At 40.6% G+C, this 27,169-nt stretch overlaps 1 protein-coding gene across 4 annotated transcripts in view; it reads right to left on the reverse strand.

Annotated features, from left to right (window-relative positions):
• LOC109983648 (centrosomal protein of 128 kDa) overlaps window positions 1-27,169 on the reverse strand; it is a 45,296-nt gene that overhangs the window by 6,241 nt on the left and 11,886 nt on the right. For 3 of the 4 annotated variants that reach the window (XM_029277243.2, XM_029277242.2, XM_020633445.3), the window contains 10 exons: window positions 26,945-27,016; window positions 26,473-26,658; window positions 23,096-23,284; window positions 22,210-22,671; window positions 19,252-19,416; window positions 16,552-16,716; window positions 10,968-11,027; window positions 7,295-7,487; window positions 4,608-4,657; window positions 2,927-2,950 (listed from right to left, as the gene is read on the reverse strand). In XM_029277243.2, coding sequence (XP_029133076.2) covers window positions 2,927-2,950; window positions 4,608-4,657; window positions 7,295-7,487; window positions 10,968-11,027; window positions 16,552-16,716; window positions 19,252-19,416; window positions 22,210-22,671; window positions 23,096-23,284; window positions 26,473-26,658; window positions 26,945-27,016 — 1,566 coding nt within the window. The remainder of the gene's footprint in view (window positions 1-2,926; window positions 2,951-4,607; window positions 4,658-7,294; window positions 7,488-10,967; window positions 11,028-16,551; window positions 16,717-19,251; window positions 19,417-22,209; window positions 22,672-23,095; window positions 23,285-26,472; window positions 26,659-26,944; window positions 27,017-27,169) is intronic. The other variant, XM_029277244.2, reaches the window with a different exon arrangement.

The raw sequence follows: 27,169 nt of genomic DNA on the forward strand, positions 1-27,169 counted from the left end.
CAAACATGACAAACTGTCCAGAGAGTTAACTGATAAATCTTTACCATAAAGGGTGTTGTGTTAAAAAAAACAACAACAGAATAATCTGAAAATTGTAAAATAGTAAAATATTGTGTAAGAAAGACTAGCAGGAAGTGGTCGCCCAAAGCACAAAGACCATGGATGTGGTTTTAGATCATGAGTTTCATTTGAAATGTCTTCTGTTTCTTTAAAAAACAAACATACAAATCAAGTTAAGATCCACAAATCATTCATTACAATGGACTGTGGAAGAGAAGAAAGCATGACGATGAAGAAACCACATAAATCCCAAAATAAATACTGGGGCTGAATCTCAGTTCCCTTAATTGTCTCGCCCTTTCCCTCTTGGGTCTTTACTATGTTTTTGAACACTTCTCACTAAAGAGCGAGGAAAAGATAAAAGGCAGAGGAGAGAGTTAGGAACAGTCAATGAAACGTACAGTCAGTGAAATGAGACATCTGTCTCAGTCAAGGGTCGACTTAAGAGCTGATTACTAATGACGGCTCACAGCTGTATCAGCTGTCTGTGGGACTTTAACTGCTCTGAGGCGCCTAGTGATGCCTTTGTTTTCGCTGAGATAATGGAGGATGTAGAATCCAGAAAAACAAAGGTGATAAGTTACCACTAAGAGTTCAGCCATGTATTATTAATGTCTTCCAATTTGACAGTACAGGCAGTGAAATTTAAAAGTGCATATCAAATGTAATGTCCCTTAAAATAAAGCTTAGAAGCATTTACAGATAAAAGTTTACAGAAACAGACTAAAGCAGGCTGTAATGTTAGCAGCCTGTCACACAGCCACCAGCAAGAAAGCAGAGGGCGTGAGAGCGAACGGAGAAGCAGCGTTTGAAACGAAGGTACCACACACAAAGAAATATCCACGCTTTACAACCTGTTTCTGTGTCCATGAAAATGTACTACTACTTAGTAATGCTAAATCCGAAATGTCTTCCTATTTGTACATTTACATGGCACTACTTAAATGCTGCCTTCAATTCACTGAGACTGACTCCGTGTCCTAACAGCACAGGGCGTCAGGGTAAACACAGCGTGTTGTGTTGCTCGCGGGCAGTTAGAACACTCCAATAGGAAACAATAGAATCCTGGGGTTAGGACAGGCTGAGACTATAGACCAGAAATGTGTATATATTGATTCAAAAACAATCAAACAAACAAGAAAAACCCTCCAACAACCTGGGCTGAAAACCGTGATTTAAAAATGGAAGTACGTATTGAACCGTGGGCTGACTGTATAGTTTATCCCTAACATCCCTATCATCTAGTTTAAAAAAAAAACAACAACATTTATTTGGCTGCTTAATTCAGTAAAATACAAAGAGACTTACATATTAGTTTGAATGTATTTCATGTATGTCTGTTTTGTTTTTGTTGTGCATGAGGATGCTCATGTTGTGCTGTTAGTTTAAGTAATTAAACAGAAAACTATGAACGAACCAACAAAGTTAAAAGTTTAGTCTTTAAAAACACACTTGTGTCTCCTGTCAGCTCTGAGGCTTCACCACAATGATTAGGTGATGAATTGCAGACTAATTGGAATATACTGAAGACATGGATTAACTGTGGAGAAGATTACTGTGCTGCAGGGATCATGAGAATGTTGTATGAGGATTTGGACATTTCATTGAACTGTTAGGAAGGTATGCTTATTAGAGCTGCAACCCTCAGCAGCAGGTGAAAGATACACTGTAGCCTACAGCCCAGTATGTGATACTGGAATCCTATATGATCATTGTGGCATGTTTGCTTCATAGGACAGTAACTACAGGAGCGATAGACTGAAAATATATATAGAGAAAGACCGGGTCCATCATGAGAATCATATTTTAAATCTAAAGTATCCACCTTTATCCCCTGGAAACTGAAACACTGATAAGTGGAGCATTTCTTTTAAATAGCAAAACATCTGTCTGTTCCCAATATGTCCCTATCTTTGAATTGTAACAAACATTTTAAACTATTAATGAAAGATGTAGTGTGAATGAAAACTGCTATGCTAAAGCCCAGATGTGACCAAACATGATGTCATAGTGCCCGATGATTTGAAAATGAAATGATGATGTCAGTCTTATCTGTGATTCAGTAGCTACTTTGGTTGCTCTCCAATCGATTCATCCCTCCACTGTGTGTTTCAACAGATTTACCATGCCCATTCATACCAAGCATTTAGGCATCACAAGAACTGGTTGTTATGAAGCGTCACACTGATTGCCACACTGAAGAGCACGCTGACACACAAGTAAGACTGTGTGTTTGATCGCCACCACCCAGGCTGAGAGGAGGGGTGGGTCGATGCAGTCTGCAGCTGTGTTGTTGCACAAAGCAGAAAATATCTGACCTGAAAGTGGTCCGAGGTATTTCCTCTTCTTTTATCACAGCAGATAATTGAAGGTTGATGTGGACAAGCATGCCGCATAATTGTGATGGATGCACAGCACGCATTAGAAGGCTTCATTTATTCAATGCTTTTCAAGAGCGTGAAAAAGGGGCTTGGGTCAATATAACCTTTCAGTAGTGCTCAGTAATTTCAGCCTGACATCTCAAAGCTGAATGTTAACTGTTTGGATGGTGAGGTCAATAATGTATTGTCAGTACAGCTTGGCTATTAACCCCATCAGCAAGACGTATGATGATTTAACAGAGCTGTGAGCCTTGACTAAAGTAATCATTTCTAACCCTGTGTTGGCCTCTATGGGTTGCTAAATAAACATAGCCTGAGGTGAACCTGCCTACACGCCTGCATCAAATCATGCTGAGAGTCAACATGGTTTCTAATCATTTAACAACTGCAGGGCACTTTAAAATTCTTGGCCTTTTAAACCTGAATATAAATACATGACTTATTTACCTCGAGTAATTACTCTTATCAAAGAAATAAAACCTTACCGACTCCAGATCCAAAACACGATCCTGCAAAGACACAAACAGCAATATTACTTTATATGCATAGAATGTATATTACAGGTCACAAGTTTAAATAAGTCTCAGAGCACCCCAAGACATGTCTGTGAAGTTTTTTTATAAATCCACTCTGATCTTGTATTTCAGCATGCCAATAAACCCCTCTATTTCAGCTCTGTTCAGAACAGACTGTTTCTGTGCCTGTAGCTTTAAATGTAAATGAGCTGTGTACAACAACACCCCACAGGACGGGAATGCTCGGGCTTTCTTGCACCATGAAACATTTTTTTACAGTGAGAAGGCAGACTCAGAGGGCAGAAGAAACACCTAGTTGTGGGAGTGTCACCCACCAGGGGGAAGGGGTTACTGCCCTTTGTGATGTCACAAAGGGAAAATCTCCAAATGGCCTGTTTGAGCACACATTCTCCGATAAGTGGAGCAGGCAAAAGACTGAGAGGATGGACTTTTCAAAAACTAGGACAAATACTAGGGACACATATTATTGTTAGACAAACCTGATAAAGTGTGTTGTGCATAATATGTGAACTTAAAGATATCAATAACAAAAAAAGGTTGAATGAAAATGATGCAGCAGGTGAGTTCAAGTAACTGCTTTTAGATTAGATGACAAAAAACCGGTGTGTGTGGGAGAGCAGTGACAGAGCTTTTCAAATATGTAACAAGGGAGGGGAATGCAGAGGCTAGGGAGAGTCTATAGCACACAACAGGCTTCTTATCACACACACCAACACTTACACTCCCACACACACACATACACAAAGACAAACTGCTTTCACGTCTCATCCAGCTCCTGACTGATGTTCCCTCTCTAACGATGCATAAGTGATGCTATGCCTCTTATCTGCCACTCAAACAAACACCTGCTCTCCTCACCAAAACAGATGCCTCCCCCTCTCCGACTGTAATGTATTGCTGCTGATTTGTAACAAGAGTACTTTCTTTTTCTTCAGCCCATCCTCCCAACCGTTTTTATTCTTCACTTGTATACATCCCTCACTCCGTCTTTCTCTCTCTCCTCATCGTTCATAATTAAAAGCTCGACTGGGTCTGAGAGGGCTGATTAATTGCACAGGAGCTCTGGCAGGTGCTGTCATGCAGCCACAGATGGGACCCTGGTATCCAACACAAACACACGCACGTTCAGAGGTACAAGCACACGTTGGGAAAGAACAAATGATTCGCCGACGTTCTAGTGTGTGAGCCAGAGTGTGCGTTTCGCTTTTTAATGGCGAGTAAAAGGCCAGAGAGGCGCTGGGGGCCAGTCCAATCCAGACAAGGTGAGTTGGTGGCCTGCCAAGTGTAGATGCTGCGGTACAGAAAGACAGTAACAAGGCCTCCGGTGGCTTTTAAACTCCAAGGCCTCGTGTCTGCAGTAATTAGCTACTTGTCCAAGCAAGGCTGCAAGGAGTGTGTCAGGCCGGCGACCGTGTGCTGCTGTTTGTTACAGTGCATCACAGAACTTCGATGACTGAAGGCCAGCTCCAACAAAAACAAACAACAGATATGCAAACAAGCAGAAATAACTTAAAGGCTAAAAAAGTTAAAATAAGGGTGTCTGGATTTTTTTTTTAAATCAACTATTTATGCAGCAGATTTACAGACCCAAGTGATGAGACAAAGATGAGTAAAGACTTGAAATGCTTACCTGAAGGCTTCTCATGTCTTCCTCCTTCCTGCGACTCCTCACTAACAGCTCTGAAAGAAAAGCATTTAATCAGAGTTCCATATTCAAACCTGATATGAATATGGAAAAACCTGATAAACCTGATGATATCATATATCATTAATCCTGAGAGGGGAAATTAAAACACAGGCTGAAATACACACACATGCACAAACAGGACATGGACATGCACTAATAGAGAGATGTCAGAATGACGGGGATGCCCACAGTGAGCGCTCCTGAGCTAATGGGGGGGGAGTGGCGGCGTTGGGAGCCTTGCTCAAGGGCATATCAGCAGTGCTAAGCAAGTAAAGTGGCACCTCTCCAGCTACCAGACAACTTTCCATATTTGGTCCTCATTGAGTGACCCTCCAGTTCCCAACCCATTTCATATGAAAAAGTTCCCCTTATACAGTGGATTTTAAGGTGCATGAATATCTTTTTTTTTACCAAAGATAGATCGATACCAAAACCCACAACCCCACATAAGAGAGTTTAAAGGTGAAGCTACAGCAGCACCAAATGATTTCTTATCAGCAGAGTTATAGTGACAGAGCGTGTTTACAAAGCCTGCACTGTACATCTGTATTATTATGAGATAATGACGTGCTAGTGAAGTAGATGGTGCCCAGGAGCTAAATCAACTACAAAGTAACACCAGCACACCGGAGAAGTGTATTAATCATGTGAGGAATGTTTGTCACATGTTGGACCCGTTCAAACAGTTTGCTGCTTGTTGGTTATTTGTATAGAAACAGTTAAAGAAAAGACAAACTCTGATTGTGTTTATTGTTCATAGGAACAACAAACTGTTCCAATCACTGATTGTTTGTGTAATGAGGTTTATTCATTTAGAGGAAAGAATTGATTGAGCATTAGAGTTTTGTTGGCTTAATGCCACAGTACCTACCTACATTATTATATTCTCTTTGGCTTTAAACTGAGCAAAGAAAACTGTGATCAAACTTTGAATAGAACAGTGATGAGTATAAGAAAAAAGGAAAGTCTTAAAGAAACGTTTCATTTTAATGTATCATAATGAAAAATGGTCACGATGTAATATTCTTCCAATAATGAATGTTCATGTGTTGATTTTAGATGAGTGTGTGTTTTAAAATAACTGCTGGACCATATAAGAAGGCTTTGAAGATGGCTCAGTATTACTAATAACATAAAGACCCTCACTTCCATAACACATCGGTTTCACAGTCACATAATCACAGTATCATACTAATACCACTTTTTCATTTAAACAAACATCTGATCACAGTGACTAATACACATGATTGAAATTCTTTAAAAAACATAATTTCAGGTTGTTATCTTTTAGGCTAGCAGTCCACTGCTGTTCTCTTCACTGATTCACATCCAAATAGACATACTGATATCTACACATGCAGTTTAGAGAGAGGCAGTAGAGAGTACCGGTACTAAGTAACTACACATGAAATGAAATCTCTCACAAAACAGGGACTGCTGGGGGTACAGGCCTAGTGGTAAGTTTTGCGGTTCAAATCCAACTTGTGGCTCCTTTCCCGCATGTCATTCCACTCTCTCTATATCTCCCTGATTTTTGACTCTATCCACTGTCCTATCTCTCCAATAAAGGCACAACAAGCCCCCATAATAAATATTTAAACAATGATGAATAAATAAAAAATACAGGGACTCTAGGAAAAAAGAAAAACAACAACTCAAAACCAGATTCTGTTTGGTTCGGTAGGCAACTACATTATTCACATTATTCATATTTGCAATGAATTGTTAAAGTTATTACATTTATATCTGTAAATACATTGTAGCATTACACAAGATAAGTGTCTAACAGAGGCTCTGTCTGGGCGCTCTGGCTCTAAAATGATCAGGTCAAAATAAAACAATGTATCACTACAGTTAGATAACTTCCTTTGTGTATAGGGGTCTTACATTTCCATGTCTCCCTTCTCTCCCTCTTTTGTCTCACTGCTTCTTTACACCCTCTTATCTCTCCGTTAATGGAACACAAATTAGGCTCATTTTCTTGTATTGTTCAAGAGATGAGCTCAAAACAAGTTGTTCTGCCTCCGGCGGTTACAGCGCATTAGGAGACACTGTTAAGAAAGGGACCTGAGACAGTAAAATAAGTCCATTTTCTAAAGAAGTCTTAAATATCACCCACATTAAGACTTACTTAAATATATGTAACCATTACCAGACAGCGTACGGTCTATAAGAAAATGACTCCGATACTCAGGCACAAACTGGACAAAGAACACTCACACCGATATTAAGTCATTGTGCTAGTTCTTGCTCTTAACAACTCTGTGAATACATTTAAATTACTTTAAAGAGCAACTGTCAGCGACTGTGATTTACGTTCACACTGATTTTAACATGGTCAATTCAACAGAAGGATTTCTTGTCCGATGTGTTTTCATATCAGGTATTACTAGCTGCCTCATAAAGATCACACAGTCTGATTAGTCTCACATGATTCTGTGCTATAGCATTTATTATGGAGCGGGAATGTGACTAACTGGCCTCCTTTGATGACATCAGCACAGTTGTTTAAGCGGAAAACACCACACACATCCTTACCCACAAATCCTACGCTGCCTTCCCACTTGCTTCCTCGGTGTGGGTAAAATAAGGATGAAAGGTCTTTCTCTAATCAAACAGGGTTATTGTACCTCTCTTTTCAGTGCTGAGGGAGTGCAGCAGCTTCTCCTGTTGGTCCAGGCGCAGCTGGAGAGCCGCCTGCTCCGAGTCCCGGCTCTGCCTCAGGGCCTTGAACTGATCCCTGGTCTGCTGATGCTGCTTCCTTTGGCGCTGTTCTCTGGTGTTGCACTCGCGCACCTCCTCACACAGCCAGCGTAGCTTTGTCTGGTTGAGTAGATTAAATCACAATCAATGCTAAATTGTTAGTTACGGTAGTTTAGGGTTTAGTAGTTTTTGGCAGTGGTTGTGTTGCTTTGTTGGTTGTTCTCTCTCTCTCTCTCTCTTTAGTTCATGGTCTTTGTTTTGCCTCCACAACACCACACACATTCACCATTGCGGTCACCACTGATTTACAGACTGCAGATTCTTCTATTAGGATGTTTTAACTTAGTTTTCAATAAATGAAAATAAATAAAACTGTGTGGTATCCCTGTTTGTCCAGCTCACTCAGCCTGGGTTGTGCCACTTTGAATAGAAAAGGTTTTATTCCAATTTTAGGGAAGTATGCAGGGCGATCAACTTTGTGGGTTTTAAAGACGAAGGCCTCAAATCCTATCATGATACTTTTAAGTTCAGACTAGTTTCTTTGACATTTCTAACCGTACATACAGCAATGCACTCCAATCTGGTTTCTCTCATATCTGGTAGTGATGGGAAAAGCAGTTCTTTTCAGAGTACTTAATCAGTAGAATCAGTTCAGTAAAGTGATTTGTTCAAAAGATTCGTTCACTGAATCGTTCAGTACTTCTCTGCAGCTCTGTCTGTGAATCAGAATTTAATAAGCTAAAACATGGCTGAACGTTTAGTTCTGCTCGCGATCGTACTGAGAACAGCCGGTGGTGAATAATAAACCAATGAGCTGAGAATTTAGTTGGATAAAGCTACAGTTTGCAAACTGAAAGCTGCTAAAACAATTACATATATTTTCCCCGACCGTTCTGTTCAATACGTTCAGTACAAGAAGAGGAAGAGTGACCCGTTCAGTGAACGAGAGCTCCGCTCTTCCTCTCAGTTCGTTCAGGGAATGAAACACTGACTGAACGTGAGAGCGAGACTGCGAGTCACCAGCTTCAGTCACACACACACTGTACTGACTGAAACACGATTGTTAGTAGATGTTAAAACAGTCAGCTGAGTGAAATTAAGTTGGATATAAAAGCCGTTGCAAACTGACAGCAGCTATAAAAAGCAGAAACATTTTCGCGACACCTAAATGTTAAATAATATATTTGCTACTTCCTCAATTTTCGAGACGAGAGGGAGAAGTAGGGGCGGGCTTTAGCGACACAGAGCTACCAACCGACTCCGTCCTGTTGGTTCAGTCAGTACGTATCACTGACATGAAAGAGAGAGGGAGGGCGGGATTTGAGCGACTCTTACGGTCTGGTGAGAGAGACACGAGACGGGAGAGAGGAGAGAAGTTGAGAAATGAATGACTCTTTTCAGTAAGTGATTCAGTTCAGTTCGTTCACCCAGATGATTCGTTCGTTTTGAACGAATCATTCACAAACTACACATCACTAATATCTGGATGCTTAAAGGTGCGGAGGGATCAAACAGGATTTTGAATATATACTAAAAACTATCTGGTACAAGAAAATCATAATGGAATTTCCTTTTTAAAGGGAAATCATTGCATGAAACAATTTACATCTGAATTCCTCTGCTGGGCTTTCTCCTCTAGTACGGCTGAAACTGCAAGTTAAAATCCTCTTTAAATCCTTTTGAACATAAAATATTCTCACCATTACTTTTTTTAAAATGAGTATTTGGGGACTCTGACCTTGTCCGTGGTATGAAGCTTAAGTTTAGAAAAAGACAAATACAGCAACACAACTTAAGAAGTGTGGAGAACAGTGTTAATTAAACCAGTAATGTAAATATGCTTACAGTGTTGTATTCAAAGGCTTGTAAAAGTCATTAAAATGATTGACTAAATGGGAGTTAAACGTGCTCCTTAAGTCTGTACATCATCTCGAATTTACCAACAAACTGCTTACATGGGAGCTAATTATTGCTCTTGTTCTCTCGTGTTTTATTCCTGGGAATGCTTTGTGCTCTGAATGCAGTTATGACAGCAGATATATATTAGGCTGATAAACACCAGGAACTGTGCAAACACAGTTTAACACAGTATCATGGATCATCGCCACAGCTATAATCACATGTTTCTTTTACACAAAACATCATTACTATACTAAATGGGTGCTGATGTGTCTGTGATAGAAGAAAGAACCATTATTGTTGAAGAGGAAATAAGACACGAGAACGCATTAAGAGAAAACAGCTTCACAAAGTCCCATCAATTAAAGAGCCTCACTGGAGCATCACAACCTCCATGATGCTGGCTTACATGAATGACAACATGTGAAATGATGTAGTCAGATCTAAAATAGCCCTTTCCCTTATGACCATTATGAAAAGACATTTTACTGCAAATCCCTGAACCTCATGATGAACACTGCTGGCTCTCACACATCAGTGCTTAGATGTACAAAGGGATTTATTCAGTAGTTAGTGCTCCTTTCTGAGAGGTCATCAGCCACTGTGTTCAAACAAGCAACAATACAACATGGCACCCATCGCACAATCGTTTTAAGTTTGCATTAAAAACTCGTTGATTCATATTTAAAGGCAGGGTTGGTCATTTTTCAAAAAAACTAGCATGATTTTGAAAGTAGCATTCCCTCAGTGCTCCGTCTACACCCAGCCCCTTCCCTCTGCACCACATTGTGTAGAAACGACATTGTGTCATTCAGCGACAAGTAAACACTAAACTTGATCATAATACATGTTTAAAAAAAAGTGTCTATTTCACTTCACACAAACTCACAGTATAAACTCCTTCATCTGTGACGCGCTTTTAGTGTTGACTAGTGCACGTAAGAGGTAGAGAACGAGCAGGGAGACAGGGAGGCCTGATTGGTTCATCAAATTGGTTCCTCGTATCATGACATTGGTCAAAGTTTTTACATCCAGAGAAAAAATCCAATCTTGATGTATCGGTCGATAACTTTCTTAGATCTATCTTCGATCTTTAAAGATTGATAGATATAGATAAACACATTTAGTGTGTTGATTCCTCAAATGCAGTTATCAAACACTTGTGGAAATATATACAATGAAGACAAGATGGTCAGAGTGATAATGCTCGTTATAATCTATACAGCACACTCCGCTGGTGACAGCCTGAGAGAGAACTGCTAGTGTAATATAATGATACTCAAATGAAATGCTATTTGACTGGTGAATACATCTAGAAATATCAGCGTATATCTGGAAAAAGCCATACCCTTTATTATTACTTTAAATATGAGAAGAGTTTTATAATCTTATTTATGGCCACTTATTGTCTGTTCTGTTTCTAATATCTGTTGTTGCGTTTACATATTCTTTCCTTTTGTGTATTGAGGGTCACCCCTAAATGATCTCACGTATAATTCAAAGTTGACAACAATGATGATGATTGTGATACCGGGTACAGTATTAAAAATAGTGATTCATTCATCTTCTATACATTGTTGGCCAGTGAGTGAGCATGATGTTCAGGATAAAGTGTGATATGCTTATCTCGGGTTTTCTCATTTATATAGTGAATTATGTAGACAAATCCCAGCACTACAGCATGTTCTCATCATACTGTACCTTTGTCTCAGCCAGCCAGCGGTGAGGGTCTTTCACTAATCCAGGTTTCTGGGAGATGGCCTGTTAGAAACAGAACAGAGATTCATACAGATTGGAGTCTTTGTTAGCATGCGTAGTCAAAATTCAGTTCTTACTTCAACTCCTTAAACAAATCCACAATAAGAAGTGCAAATCTTAAGAGATTTTCTAGTAGAGGATCTCAGAGTGTACAGTTCTTTGTCTTAAAATACCCCAAAAGATTTATAAGAGGTGAGACAGAAGGTGCTATCAAAAGTAAAAAGAAAAAAAAGTGATCGAAATATGGATGGACAAACAACAGGATGAAAATGAGAAAAACAGCCTCTTGTCAAACCCTTAACTTTTGTGAAGAAGTGCCTCTGCCAACTTAAATTGACTTGCATGTTTGTTAAACTGCCTGTGACAGTACACACACTGGTGTGTGCGCACACACTCGCACGCGGAAGTTTTATGTGTGTGTCATAAAAATGAGCTCAGGGAGTATGTTCCATCCTTCCCAGACAAGCTTGTCAGCATCAGCAATACAAACTGACTGTCTGCCAACTCCTAATGACTGCTGACGCACACAGACACATACACACACCATAAACACTCTTAAGACAAAAGAACACTAGGATACACAGATAAACAGTCAGATAACTAGATGGCAATCTGCTGAAAGCACACCTTAGCAATAATTCACTGTTGACATATATGTCAGCTCCATGTATCGAACATACGCCAAAGGTTAATCAAGTATTCTATGCATCATTACCAGCTCTGTTCACATGAAGAGATAAACATGTGGTTGCCACTACCTAAAAGTCAACAAACAGTCACACAATGCAGCCAATCAGGTCTCTGTCTGTTCAGAGGCCATTAGGATTGCACTTTAACTACTGCAGCATTGAGCAGCAGGTCATTATTTCCTATTCTTTCAGAGAGTGACACTGTTGAAACCAAGCAGCAACTTCTGGTATTAAAAAAATAAAGCCAATGCGAAGAGTGTCCACTTGTGGCTGTCTGCAAAAACCCTGGAAGGTTAAAATACATGTTTTGACAGCAGAAATAAACCTGTAAAAAACAACTGTGGTCTGAAAAGCTCATGTCATTATTCACAGACACTTTATAAGGTGAATTATTTTTAATAACACATCCATTTGGTTTTATGAAGGGAAAGAGTTTTGCACAAATAGAGGTGTGACTGATATGACTGCAAGCAGGTGCGTTGGAGCTGTTTGCAAGGACGCTTCAGGCCTGGCTCAGCTCCTCGTCTCTGTTTGTTACAAGCTTGGCTGAAATTTAGGTTGAGACAGCATTTTCAATATGGCGACCCTCATCACTGAGCTTTAAAATCCGCCTTTAGTAACCAATTGGTGACTTCATTGAGACTATACGTCCATGTTTTGTACAGTCTATGGTTGAAATGAAGAAATCTGGGTAAATAATGGGGAATGACTGTGAATTTGCAACAAAGGACCACTGGGCATGCAGCACCACAAACTAAAAGAGGGGTTGAATCTAAAACAGGGAAAGAAAAAAGGCTCTTTGTCAGGTTTGGCCAATAATGGTGGCTTTCTTTCATTGTTTACTAATTGCTCACATAAGACTAGGAGTGCATTTACAGACTTTCAAAGAGAGAAGAAAAACAGCTGTGGGTGTGCTGCTTCAGGTACCAGAACAATGTGCCTTGGAAACTTGTCATGCTCTTCATTCTTTTATCTGTCAGGTTGAACAAAGGAATACTCCGTTCATGTTACAAAGTGCTCACTGCAGTACAATGACAAAAGTTGAGCCAGGTTCAAAGTCTTTACTGAATATCAATATATTGGGGGACTGGTTCGTCTGAACACAGGGTTAGAATGATCCACTAATACAAATACTGAGTGAATCTTAACATTCTCTTGAATCTTCTTTATCAATGAAACAGTTTGAATTTAGGATTAGTTAGTTAGAAAAAAAGAGATGCTAGTTAGTTTCTTAGCATCTCCACAGTCTGTAACGCTACAGTTGTGTCACCTGAATCTAACGCTTTCTTCTTGGGGGCAGCAGTAGCTCAGTCTATAGGGACTTGGGTTGGGACCCGGAGGGTTCAAGTGCAGAACAAATCTTGAAATTGGGCTAGTAACTGGAGAGGTGCCAGTTCACTTCCTGAGCACTGCTTTTACTAGGTCTTCTTTCTCCTTTTCCCACAGTAAACAGACCAACCTCAAATTGCCAAGAATTCTTTCAGCTGATTTATATGAAGACAGTCGGTCCTCTAAAGTCAAAGATTAGAGTCAGGTCCCCAGCAATTGTCCGCTGTTTATAGAAACTATTTGTTATTCTTAAGCTAGCTGGCCTATGAGAATCAAGTATTTGAAAAATGAGTGTAATACAGTGCAACTAATATGGAATACAGAAACTCAAAATCTGCCTTGCTTAATTAAATAATTGCCTCTCTGTCCCATGATGACCAAACTTTACATAAAGGATTGTGCACATCTTTCATAGGGAGGCATCCTGGAACCTCAATAAATCATGAACAGAGTGCAAAATCCACAATTCCAATCCAGCTATACGAGTAAAAATAAAATAAAAAGCCAGAAAGCATAACAAACAGTAAATTCATGCACACAAAAACAGCTGTGAACAAAGTCAACAAAAAAGTGCAAGTGTTTCTTCAAGTGCACCCTTGTGGCATGATGTTTACGCATGATCAACAGACATGGAAAGCACACAGCAGGATTTTTTTTGGACCTATTCAGTCCCGAGTCTCTGCAAACAACATTGTCACTGCACAGGTGTCAAGCAACTTTTTCAAGCTGTCACTCAATACCAGATCCAAGCAAACCGAATTTCCCAAGTTGTTGCTCCGACAGCTCAAAGAACAGCGACGGCGTGCTGCTGTGCAGAGGTCCCCGTCTCAGGGAGTTTTACAACCGCACGGCAGAGCGTGTGACTGTGTGGGAGGATAAAACATGCCTCTGTGCCTCTCGCTCTCTTTACTTTTTGCTGAACCATCAAAGCAGCTCCGCACAGCAGCAGACAAAAAGGAGGTGAAACTGTTGAAAAACTGAACAAGTAGGCTGGGAGTTCAAAGTGCTGTCTGTGGGGTTGAAGTGAAAGAAATGCCACTATTTTCTCAGTAGCACAAGTAAGGAACCCAAGTGTCTGCCACTGGTAATTTAAACGCACGACTACATGGTTTGCATGCCTTTTACAGACAGCGAGTAAATCTGTGACTGTGTGTCTTTGGTTACAGTTTTGTTTGTTTCCCCTCCTGCTTAGAAAATGGCAAAGATGCAAACTTATAGAGTGAAGCACATGGTGGAGATTTGTAGACTACCAGCACCTGGGAAGAACCAGCAAGATGTTTTCATAGAGATAAGCACTGTGTAGAACACCTTTAAGAAAAGGGAGATGAGATATATTGAGGAGAGGACAACAATTGACAAATGTCCCAGGCTAGGTTCACACACCAACATTTTGCAATTACATGGTGAGAACTCAACTGAGCCAGTAGAGCTAGAAAAAAAGAGGACACGAAACAGGTCAAAAGTGAGAGAAGAGAGAAAAAACCCAGGGAAGTAATCCAACACATGGTTTCCCACATGATGTAGCAATTAGCTAACAAATGTAATCCCTTCAGTTATCACAAGGTGTAGCTTTCCTTTCTTTAGTAAAAACTGCAACAAGGCTCAAGTTGCATAGTACATTAGAAAGAAAGAAGACAGAAAACAAGGCACAGGCGAAACGACAGTTTGCTAACACAAACGTGCTTAGTCATGCTGCTAGCTTACAGCTCTGCTAGCTATCAATGTATTTAAATCAACTGGCAACAGCTTAAAAACTTACATTTTGCCATCCTACACATAATAACTCAACATAATAAAAACTTACAGACAATTAAATAGTAGTTGATCATTTTGCAGGAGGTGAAGCTGCTGCTGTCTGCACTTCACCGCTCTTCTGTTCACACCTCACGGGTCTTCTGTTCACACCTCACAATGCTTTTCATTATATGATTGTCTGGCAATATATCAGTTATCATAGTCTCTGTATCATGATATTATCATTATCGAGGACCATGCATCGCATCAAATCATAATTTACCCTGTGATTCCCTCTCCTATCCTCAGACTGTTATCCAGATGTGTATACATATCAACATTCTGTATTTTGTTAAGATATTTCCACTCGTTTAAAATCATTCTTTGGAGCTGATCTATTAATTTTAACATAAAGCAAACTCTCAGGACACCGCCTGTAGCCCTATGGTTATCCTTAACTCCTCATGCAGCTAAACACTGTCGTCAAATTTCATGAATTATTGCTTCTAAAGAAAAGGAAGGAGGCTACCAGGAGGTAACTGAAACCTAATATACCCTTTACTGTTAATGATTCCCCTCATTAGGCCGATCACTAGTGAGTTTGACTTCTTTTCAACATGACAGATTACAGATGAGGCGTTGGCTCTCATGTCTGGCTGCTGCACTGCTGGACCAGATTGGGGAATCTATATAAACAGATAAGAGCTGGCGGGGTTCATTATCTTGGAGCAGCAGAGGAAAGCAGCTTCAAGCAGGGAGGAGTGTGTGGATGAACCGTACAAGTGTGTGGGTACATTCATCGGACAGAATGTTTAAATTATGACTACCGTAAATGTTTTGTGACTTGGACTGACCATCAACTGTCACCTCAGTCTCGGAAAGATATGATCAGGAATTATGATGGATTTTTCAAACAGTTTTACGATCCATTTCATCTCAATCGTTGGTTATGTTGTTGTAAATGTGTTTTTTCTTGCAAACACTTATTTTTAAAAGTAGTTACCTATGTGCGGAGTTTATACTTGTGATTTACCATTTTGTAGTTTAGACCAGAGATTGCATTATTGACTTAAATATTGACTATATTTAATCACACGTCATTTCTTTATAATAATTAGGTGCAAAATTAAGAAAAACATAATACTCGATCATTTTGCCCTGACATCTCAGCACTCAAATGTTTGTATGAGTGCTCTGAGTGTTGGTAGATTTCTTTCTTATCTATTATCAAATCCAAGATAGTACAACATTGATGGGCACACCAGTGGCCTAGTGGATAGTTTGCACGCCCCCTGTAGAGGGTGCAGTCCCTGAAAGCGGACAGCCCGGGTTCAAATCTGATACTCTCCACTCTCTCTGTCCCTGATTTCTCACTGTATCTGCTGTCCTGTTCGAGGATTTTATGAAGATATTTCTTCTATGATCAGTTGGTGAGGCCCAATGTACTTTAATCAGAATGTATGCATATTATTAGGAATTTTATCTAAAAAAACAGTCCACTTTAGGGTGACTTATGGGTATTACATATGAAATAACTGAAATAAAAAAAATGGTACAAGCATTGAACATAATAACAACTTAATAACAACAAGTTGTTGAACCAACTCTTGGGTTGGTTTGGGATGGAATATCAGTGGTTTGTTTTTTGTTTCATAATGAAACTCTTAATGCACACACACACACTCAGACACACATACACAGACCGACAATACCAGCCAACAAAAACTCTCTTTATATATGAAGTGTTATATAACTAATAATAATAATTGAAATACCTGTAGTTTGTCTTCACCGTTCCTTGCCAGGTTGCGGCAAGCCGTATCGAGCTCCATCCCCAGAGAGGTAAGGACTGCTTCTCTCTCTGCCTCCAACTGCAACACCTTCTCCTCCACCTTAACAAGCTCGGACTCTGAAGCCCGTCTGCGCTCACCTGACCTGACCTGTGGAGGAGTGGAGAGAGCAGAGTGGGAGTCATGAAGATGCATATTAAAAGCCATTACTGTGTTTATAAATATATAATTGAAATATTGCAAGACACTATAAGGACAGTAATGGCAGGAGATTATCTGAAGATGGATAGAAAAATCCAGGTAGAAGAGAGATCCAGTTCATGCCAGTAGTTGTTACAGTTTATTCAGTTACACATATGTGAAGAGATGGACCTTGGGCATCATAGAGCCATGAAGGTTCCTCTCACACAAACACACAGAGTTAAGTTTCCTTCTCTGGCCTGCACTGTCAATAGTTTCAGGGTCCCTAACAGGACACACGCACAATCAATATGTCCGAGGCACAGGAACCATCTGATCAGTGCTGCCCAGGGGCCGTGGATCATTATCCTGTCCCTGGGATAATACGCCACCATGTTACATTAATAAAAGCCCCCTTTCTCCCTTCACCCAATTTCAAATCAATACATGGATCCCCCCCAAAGAGCCCTAACAACTTATCAGGCTCCTGTCAGAGAGGTGAATAAAGGTTCAATAATTCCATCTGCTGCTGTAAAAAAAACCCTGAGGGCATATTGATAAGGCCCCTCTAAAAATAGTGCCGATGTTGCACCACTTAACCTTACGAACCACTCTTATGTTCATATGATCACAAGACCAGAAGAGATATCTTAGCTATGTATGGGAAGGAAGAGAGAGTCATGTTATTGTGGTACAGTGTCATGTATGATATTGCTTCTTCCTTTTGTAGCCATATTTTTTTTTTATCAAATTACCTGTTATCTCCCTTTTATCCCACACAGTTGTGGCAGATGGCTTTTAAACACGGCTCTGGTTCTGCTTGATGGTTTCTGCCTTTTCTTTGTCACTGTTATTTTGCTAAATGTTCCCAAACTCTGTGCTCATTTTGAATAAATGTTGAATAAATGCTCTTTTTGTTAAGTGTCTGAAGACAACATTTGCTATGAACTGGTGCTATTCAAACAAAGACTGGTTGATTGATGAAACATCTCCTCCTGCTTTCTTTAAACAGTTAAATGTATTTATTGTAATACCACTCCATAGTGGTTACAGATTTAAAAAAATGAACCCTGGACAATAATGTGTTTGTAGGTCATATAGGGTTATCAGTAGATAAAAATTTCTGACTGCTCTAATAGAATAATTTGGTACTGGTGCATGATTGGTCAGGACCGAAAGTACTGTTGAGCTCATGGACAAACTGTGCTCATAATGTATTTACTTTAACAGTCAAAATAGTTTGGATTATCAAGTTGTGGCTCGTTTACAGAAGTATGCACCTCTGTTTTAAATCAATTCACGAGCATAAGAAAGATATCTGTCTGTGCGAGTGTGTGTGTCAACCACGACCCTCAGTGTGTGTGTGTGTGTGTGTGTGTGTGTGTGTGTGTGTGTGTGTGTGTGTGTGTGTGTGTGTGTGTGTGTGTGTGTGTGTGTGTGTGTGTGTGTGTGTGTGTGTGTGTGTGTGTGTTTGTGTGCAGAGTCTCAGCTAAAAGCAGACCTCGGTGTTCGATAAATAGCAAAAGAATTGAAGGAAAGAAAGAAGAATTGCATGTGACTCAGAGGACTCATGTTTATCACGGCCTGCTTCAGGAAACACTGAGTAAGTATTTAAAAGTTGTACTTATAAGCTAACCAGACGTGTATAGGCTTAATGAACAAATCAGTAATTTAACTTTATACATCACATCACATCTGTCTGGGTAAAATAAAAAGGGGATTATTACTATAAAAGAATTAGGCTTATTTCTGCTACTAATAATACGGGGGATTAACCGATACCTCTTCAACCTGCGGAGCATCGTTCAAACGAGACGGCTGTTACTCTGTCACTATTAACAGAGAGATGTTGCTTATTAACTGCGGTTATATAACTGAGGGTTAATACCTACGGATTTACATCAGGCTTCAGGATTAAATGGCTCAATGTTTTTTTCATGTTGCATCAATAGTAAGGTTTAACCATAAGAGTTGGCGCGCAACTGTCAGAGTGTATCAGCTTCAAATAAAGTTATTTTAAATTACAAATGTGTCCTTGAGACGCAAACATAAAATCATCTCCTTATTGTGCTGAAATCTAGAGTTATATGTTTCATGTCTGTTAGATTTAGACATCTGCAATGTCATGCTATTATTGTTGTACCAAATCATGAATCAGCATTTCAGTATCGATAAAATTCTAACGATATCCATCCCTTTCAAGTAACCAATTAAAAGTTATCAAATGAGTCTTCAGTTCTATACCTGCACATTGAGTCAGGAACATGCGTCATTTCAAACTGAACTAGAGCAGCAGCCGATAGCACTCATGTCTGTTTCTCTTAATTGTCCTTGAACTACGTCTATCTGTTAATTAAAAGAATCAGCACAATTTGAAAACTTCCACTGCGGAGAGATATCTAACTTGTAATATGCTGTGCGGATGCGCCGCCCTTATTGGAAGCATCACGTCATTCAATATTAGTCTCTCTGTTGGGAAACCATGGCAGAGGACGCAGGGCTTACTTTGTCATCCAGTTCCTGTTTGAGTAGCTGGTACTTTCTCTGGAGAAGTGCATGTGCCTCGTCTTTTGTGCTCAGCTGAGCTGCCAGCTTATCACACTCATCCTTCATCCTGTCCAAGTTGATGCGCAGTGCTCGACACAGCTCCTTGTCTGACGCTGCATCTGCCTAGTAGAGAGTGGATTTGTTTAAGGAATGACACACAGATAATACATTCAGATATATGGAGGTCTGATGATTTATTTATTTGCTGTAAAAAAACAAACTAAAGGCCATTTTTATTTATTTGATTAAGTCATTAAAATGACTAAGAGTATGAGCTGATTATGTAACTTAGATATCAAATTGTAATTTCTCTGACCTAAATACAGCTTTGTGAATCTTATACACAGCAAGCTACGTTTGAAACATGACCCTAACGCTTTGTAAAGGATCTTAATTCACTACAGGTAGGTAGAGGTAAGGTCTGACATTCTGTGCAAACAGAGAACATGAAAGGTCAAGAGACTGGGTAAATCCCTCTGACAAGGCTCTAATATCATGTCTACAGTCCAGCTGAAGATTGCAAAAGCAAATCGTGCCTCACAAATTAGCCTCTGATCTATACTGATAACATCATTTAACATAGCGTAAGATATACTTGAGTCGAAAACAGCAATTGACTGATGACTTGGATTAACAGTAGTGACACATACAAAGAAAAAAATGGAAAAGCAGAAGCGCTGGAAGTGAGAAGAGAGGGAAAAACAGATGGGGAATGCAAAATTAGAACTGGAGGGAGGCAGTGAGAAAGGGATTAAGGCAGAGAGAGACAGAAAGAGGGAAGATAGAGTGGAGGAGAAATCACGAGTGAGAGGACAAGGACAAGAAATCAGAATATTTTAAGCTTTTTCAGACAGTTGACTGTATCAAACCAGTAATACATGCTTCCGGCTATGCTGTGTGAATATTGGGTGGGCTTCTTAGGGACATCTGCGGTACCCGTAGGCTACTACTTAAAAACATTCCAGCAAACGCCCTTGTCCTCACCGCGCTCGGAAATGACACCATTACAATGAGCTATGTCAGATATTAATGCCATTCAGCACAGCTAATGGGCTAAACTCAACCATATCAGGGAGGACCATGCCCCTTAAGAAACAATGTTCCCAAGAGGGCTCATCATTGGAGATATTGAAGGGAGGGAGGGGGAGCAGGGCGCCCAGAGAATAAGTCAAGAGGAGTCCCCTATCTCCAGCACTCCTTGATGAGACTTCTGAGGTCTGATATCAGGGGTTTTTAAATATTCACGCTTTGAGCTCGGGAATGGCCATGAGGAACCACGGGGCACCACACACCATTAAGAGCGCAGCTATCCTCAATTCACCCACACTCAGAGGACACAGCCCCGGCCAATGAAGAAAATGAGTCTAAATGAGACTTTTGTCTGTGTCTCGCTGAGTCGGAAATATGCCAGATGTTTAGTGGCTGAGGCATGTTACTCCATGCTGAATTTTAAGTCTGTGCCAATAATAGTCTAAATGTCAATTAGAGTGAGGCACTCTGTGATCCATGCTGGTGTGCAAAGAAAACCAAATCTCCTTGGTTGGTTTATGACCTTGACATCTCCGAAGATTTGACACATTTGTCACATCTGATACATAATCCAAGGCTCAGCTCATCTGTATAAAAAAGGGGCCTGGAGGTACATTTAAAGGAACACTTAAAGATTATTGGATCGGTTTGCTTTCTTGTCATGTGTACCACTAAATGATTTATATCAACTCAAATCTGTATGATGAATATGTAGCTAAAGGCAACATCCTGTTAGCGTTAGCTTAGTTTCAAGAGTGGAGGAAATTGCTTAACTAGCTCTGTACAAAGGAAATACTATCCCAGTACTGAAAACACACAGTGGCTTTCTGGGGGTCTCTTTTAGTATATAGCTGTATAAAACAATATGAAGCAGACCACAAGTCATAATGCATACAAACACATTTTACATGCAAAAAAAAATGCAATAAAGGAAGGATTACTCAGCATTACTAAATTAAGATTTTCTCTGTTTCATTATACTACCCAACCAAAAGAAAATTTGCACACCTTGGACATTAGAGATGACAGGACCAGGGATGTGAGCAATTAAACGTCTGTCTTCAGCAGAATTACTACTCAGTTATACTAGTTATTTTGATTTTGTAATAATGTAGGCCACTTAAACCTTGTGTCCTAGCTCTGCTGCTATGATTTAAATCAGCAAAAAGAGACAGATGGCATATCCAGGAGCAGTTCAGGTAAACTGGCATATAACGATGAGTAACCACATTCAGCAGCATAAGCATGAACGAACAAAAAAATGAATGACTCTTTATTTTTGTGTCCGGCCGCTCAACAAGGCCCCCCCTTTTATGGATGTCAAGCCTCAAGGAGGACTGACGGCTGGTTCTTCACGCAATGTTAACTTTAGGCACACTAGGCAAACCAATTTGATGTTGTTTACCGGCAGAGTAATGCACTTCTCACAGTGTCACACATTTAAGAAGCATTTGAAATAGCCGTCAATTTTGTTTTTTAAGAAACAAAATGTGATGAATGGTTTGAAATAGGCTAATATGGTTTTTCTGTGTTCGCTGCTCCAGTAAAACAAGTCTCTAGGAAAATCCCTAGGGAGGACACTTAGCAGCAGACCTAAAGCCCATCTTTTAACGAGTTACAGTATATGTTGTTTTGTTCAGACTGTGACAATTCAAGTGTTTATTTGCTAGATTATTTCCTGCCAGGGACCAGCTGCAAGGAGAACAGTAAAGACTCTCAAGAAGTTACTGGTTACTTTGGTGAGCTAGCTCTTTTAAACCTTTTTTCTAAACTAAGCTAACCAGTTGTCGACTCCAGACATGAGTTGTACCGTATGATGAGTAAGTGCTGCAATATGTCAAACTCGTTCAAATACTTTACATTTCCTAAATGTAGAAAAGGCCTTACCTTAACCTCATCTAGATGTGCTTGCATTTCTTCACGCTCCTGATGGCAGAGTTTGAGTAAGTCCTGCACCTCTCTGTCCTTCTTCATCCTGCTGTCCTCCATCATCTTCTTCACACTGTCCAGTTCTTTCTGATGCACATCTCTCTCGAGATGCAGCTGCTGACCCAGAGCAGCGCGCTCCTCTTGTATTGCCTTCAGCTTGGCCTGTAGCTCTAAAGCACTCTTCTGGAGCTCCTTCTTGACACTTTCTCCCTCTGCTAGCCGCTGTGCTAGCTGTGCATGGGCTGAGGTCATCTGCTTAAGGGCGGCCTGGAGCTCGGCGTGTGCGTCCTGGTCTCTTTGACAACGACGGGCTTGTGTGTCAGCTCTTTCTTCCAGCCTCTGGTTCTCTTCTTTCAGTCTGGACTGGACCACAGCCTGGCGACGAGTCTCCTCCTCCAGGGCAGCTGAGGCCTCCCTCACCTAGGGACAAGAGCGCTATCAGATGATAATCAAAGCCCCTTTTTGTGGTTATGGTTAGACCTTTTTGCTTTAAAAACAAAATTATTTAAAATAAACAGTTGAACATGGCTGAAGATAAGCTGGGATTTTAACAAGAATGCTTAAATGTTTTAACCACTAAAAAGCATCTCACAACCTGTTAAACTTCAACGATTACATCATACTCAAACATAAAACTTTAAGCTGTTATTGTCATAAAAATATGTTATTCAACATTAATGCTGACAGACATTCTTTATGAAAAGGCCTATGAACTGGTCTTTACTCTCGAACTTGTCTCGCATAAGGCCTGATGGATTCTAATTGATTGAATTAAAACATATCATTTTTGTCCCTGCTGATTTGAAAGACACTTTTCTATTTCTGGATAGTTGACCCCCCTCACCTCCCGAATTTCCTGCTCCAGTGACAACTGGCGCTGGTGGGTCTCAGACAGCTCTACGTCCTTGCGGTGGTGTTCTTCTTCTCTCTGAGCCAAACGGCCTAAGATTTCAGCGAGCTCCCTGTGGGCCGCCTCAGTCTGCTGGCTCAGCGCCTTGAGCTGGGCCTGAGAGCTCTCCTTTTCTCTGGTTGCCTGGAGGGAGGAGTGGAAGGGGGGGGGGTTAGTAAAGAGAGGGAAAAGAGAAGGGGAAATGAAGAATGACAAATGAAGAGGAGGCGGAAGATGGTGTAAAAAAAGGAGCTGTAACAATAACGATGAGAGCAAGAGAAAGAGTGACAGAGAGACAGAGGGAGAGAAACATATGCAGAACCAGCTCTCGCACTGATAGGAAAATGCTGGCACTCAGCTCTCTGATAAGGGACAATGGTCAGGTCTGTTCAAGGCAGATTGCTTCTAATACTCTGGCTTTGACTGGAATTTGCAAAGACTTTGCTGTAGCTCAGAACCTAATCATTTAATTGAGCACTTGATTCTCTCCCCTAATTCATTAAGGGGGCAGAAATGATTTTGTAATTAATTCGCGTCACGTCGAGTATGCCAGGTGGGAGTGGGTCTGCCTCTGTGTGTGTGAGGAGGGAGGCTGCTGACTGTGAGTTTGGAGGTGACTCACTCAGTTCAAATGGATGGAAATGACAGGGAGGTGACTTTCAAGCAGATGATAATAGTCGGTATTTGACTAAGAATAAGTGCTGTAACATACCTTGCAAAAGAGGTACTTGGCTTCATATTAAGTTACATTATTAAAAAGTTAATTAAAAAAAACTCGTTTAGAGTTTTGATATGAATGGTATGAAAAACTCTGTGCTGTTTTCATACAATTAAGTATTGGTTAAAATGTCCAGAGTAAAGAATGCTTTAGTATCCAATCCTTTTGTTCTGTCATCATGAGGATGCTCCATACTCTAGTCAGTGTAACATAGAGGAAGGACCACTGCATAGTATAACATCTGAGTAACAGAGTACATTTTTTTTTTAATGATGTGTGTGCTCAACTCTTCCAATACTGTGTGTCTGGTTTGTAGAAAGCTGTGGAAATCTAGTTGGTTCCCACTCATTCAAGTCGGTGTGTTGCAGACATACAGGGAGAGTTTAGTTCTCCTGCTGCCTTAGGCGTGCCTACAAATCATTCCATTACTGGAATTGAGAAATACATTTCAATTTCAGACATTATTATTGATTACTTTTTAGAACAAACTGTCAAAGTCAAAGCAGCAAAGCATGATTCAAAAAACTCAACAAAAATAGTCAGCTGTTGTTAACAGTGATGCCAGCTGGCTGGCCACTAGCCCAGCCCAACAGCGGCACACAGATTGTTTGAGACAGGCTAGCAAGGAGCCAATGAGTAGAGTTGACATGTATTTGAGCTTCAGGTACCAAACAGTGCCAGCTGATAACTTCTCAATAAGCTCCACTGTTACCCAACAATGTCTGTTTTAGTTTTGCTGGATTTTTTGCAACAACTGAGAACTTTTACTTTGTAAAACTAGATAAGCCGAAATCACTAGCACTGCCAACAGAAACAAGAAAATAGCAAAGTTCTGAGCGGTTTGATTGGTATACTGGCAGAGACACAAAGCCGTTTATAGTCTAATGTAAAAAAACACAACAATATGTTCTTTATATAATTATTCTGTGGGTCGAATGCTTATTGTGTTTGTACATTTTGCCATATGTTGAAATTAAACAGAAATAACCAGGTCAGACAATGGCTGGTAAAGAATGTGTTTTTTGGCTGCTGACAACACAGCACAGCCACCTGTTGCACCAGCTATGTTTAAGTTCTGTTTTAGGGTGCGGTGTAAAGTCCACACTAACCCATCCATTGGCACAAGTCGGAATGTAACTTCAATTGTGTCAGGATTTGGTTTTACCATGGAGTCGTTATATTTTTCCTCATTAGTGGAGTGTAAGCAGATATGACAATTTCACTTCCTGTTGCAAATCAGTGAAAAGTGCTTTTCTTAATGCAGTGTTTGTAGCTGTGTCACCTCTTTGCTCCTCCTCATCCTTCAAGTAATTCCACCAAATTATGATGCACCACGATTTACACCTACTAGGAGAGCTAGGTGTAAGACTGAAGTTCTAACTCAGACCTTCGTTGTATATCTCAGTATCTCAGCTGGAGCAACACCTTAATTATCATTAGAACTACCACTCCGACTTAAAGGTCACATATTATGCAAAATACACTTGACCATGTTTTTCTAACACTAATATGTGTCCCTAACCTGTCTATAACCCTCCCAATTATGAGAAAAGTCCATCCTCTCCATCTTTCGTCTTCTCCAGTTTTCAGAAAATGTGTGCTCAAACTGGCTGTTTCGAGATGTACCCTTCGTGACATCACAAAGGACAATAACCCCTCCCCCAAGTGGGAGACACTCCCACAGCTAGGTGTTTGTTCTGCCTCTGTGTCTGCCTTCTCATCGTAAACAATAGCAGTGTTTTCCCTACCATTATATTAGGGGGGCGGCCCGCCCCCCCAATGGCACCCCCCGCCCCCGATGGTCAAGTTCATTTTATTTTCTATATAGCGCCAGATCACAACAGAAGTCATAAGGATACCTTTTCTATAGAACAGGTCTTTACCTCCTCCTTTTATTAAACAAACTAATAGCCTTATGTTATTTATCTTATTTACACAACGGCATCTCATTTCTGTCTCTACATGGTCACACTTTTACAATTCTCCTCTGCTCTCTGTGTCGTGCACGGCGGAGTTTCGCCCCGATGGACATACATACACACACAGACACGTTCGCACACATACACTTGCGCGCACACAAGTGAGCACACTCTCACCAGCGGAGGCCTGGGTGTGTGTGTGGTTGTGTCTGACGGACGCACACACAATAATAAAAAGTCCGTAAGAAGCATCAGAATATAAAGTAGTCGGCTTAGTTGACTTCGGACTTTTCTGGGCATGTCTCTCTCTCTCTGCCGTTACTCAGGGGATGCGCTGTTAGCATGCTGCATTCAGGGGTGCTCAGACAATGAAAGATGCACTCAGGTGCGCTCAGAAACCGGAGTTGCAGGAACAACTCGCAGGACCCCCGCCCCCCCAGAGCTCTAAACCTAGGGGAAACACTGGACATGGAGCATGGAGTGAGAAAGACTAAGCCACACAAGCCCTCCCACAGACTTATTTAAACTTGTTGAAAAGGAGGATAATATGTGACCTTTAAATTAGAAATGATATTTAAAAGAGGCTACGTTTGAACTTCACATAGCTGGTGCAACCCAGTGCATGAAATACAGACAAGCTATCCCTGGGCTGTGGTGTTAAAAGATGTGTAATTAATGCATGTGCGTTAACTGACCTGCGAGGCCTTGTCAGTATGAAATTGAGCCTGGGCTCTCTCCTCCTCCAGCTCCTTCTGCAGTCTCCTGCACTTTGCCCTCCACTGGCGCACAGCCTCTTGGGCTCTGGTCTTCAACTCATCTCTGCTCCTCGTGCTTTCCTGTAGTAATGCCTCTGTCTCCCTCCTCTCCGCCTGCCCTCGGCTCTGAGAGGATGAGTGAGTATACAAGTGAGTCAGAGTTTCATTCTTCATAATCTGAATCAGTGCTTTTAAAACCACAGGATGGATCCTTAAATGTCTTGCAGACCTTATTCTGTGGATTATCATTACTGCATCCTTCTCGAGTCTTAACACAGTATTATTGTGAACTCACACACAATGTGCTCTCAAATTAAATTGAAATTGAAAAAGCACCCCCCTGTCCTGAGTCCTTGAAGGGAAATTACAACGGGTGAATAACAGTGGGATGTAATAACCAATAATACAATACCTGTATGTCCCTCAACTGTTCAAGCATTCGTTGCTGCTGTTGCTCCCGCCGCGCCAGGTCTGACGACAATTCCTGGTGTATAAAACAGAGAAAGGTCAAGGACGTGTGTGTGTGTTTTTGAGTTGCTTCTACTGCTAATGGAAGAGACAGAGTGAGAGGGAGGGGTGAATGTAAAGGTATGGGAAAGCAAGACAGACAAAAAAAAAAAGAGGGAAAAGAGCAGAT

This window comes from Labrus bergylta, chromosome 15, assembly GCF_963930695.1.
Source record: "Labrus bergylta chromosome 15, fLabBer1.1, whole genome shotgun sequence".
In the NCBI taxonomy this organism is placed as follows: Eukaryota; Metazoa; Chordata; class Actinopteri; order Labriformes; family Labridae; genus Labrus; species Labrus bergylta.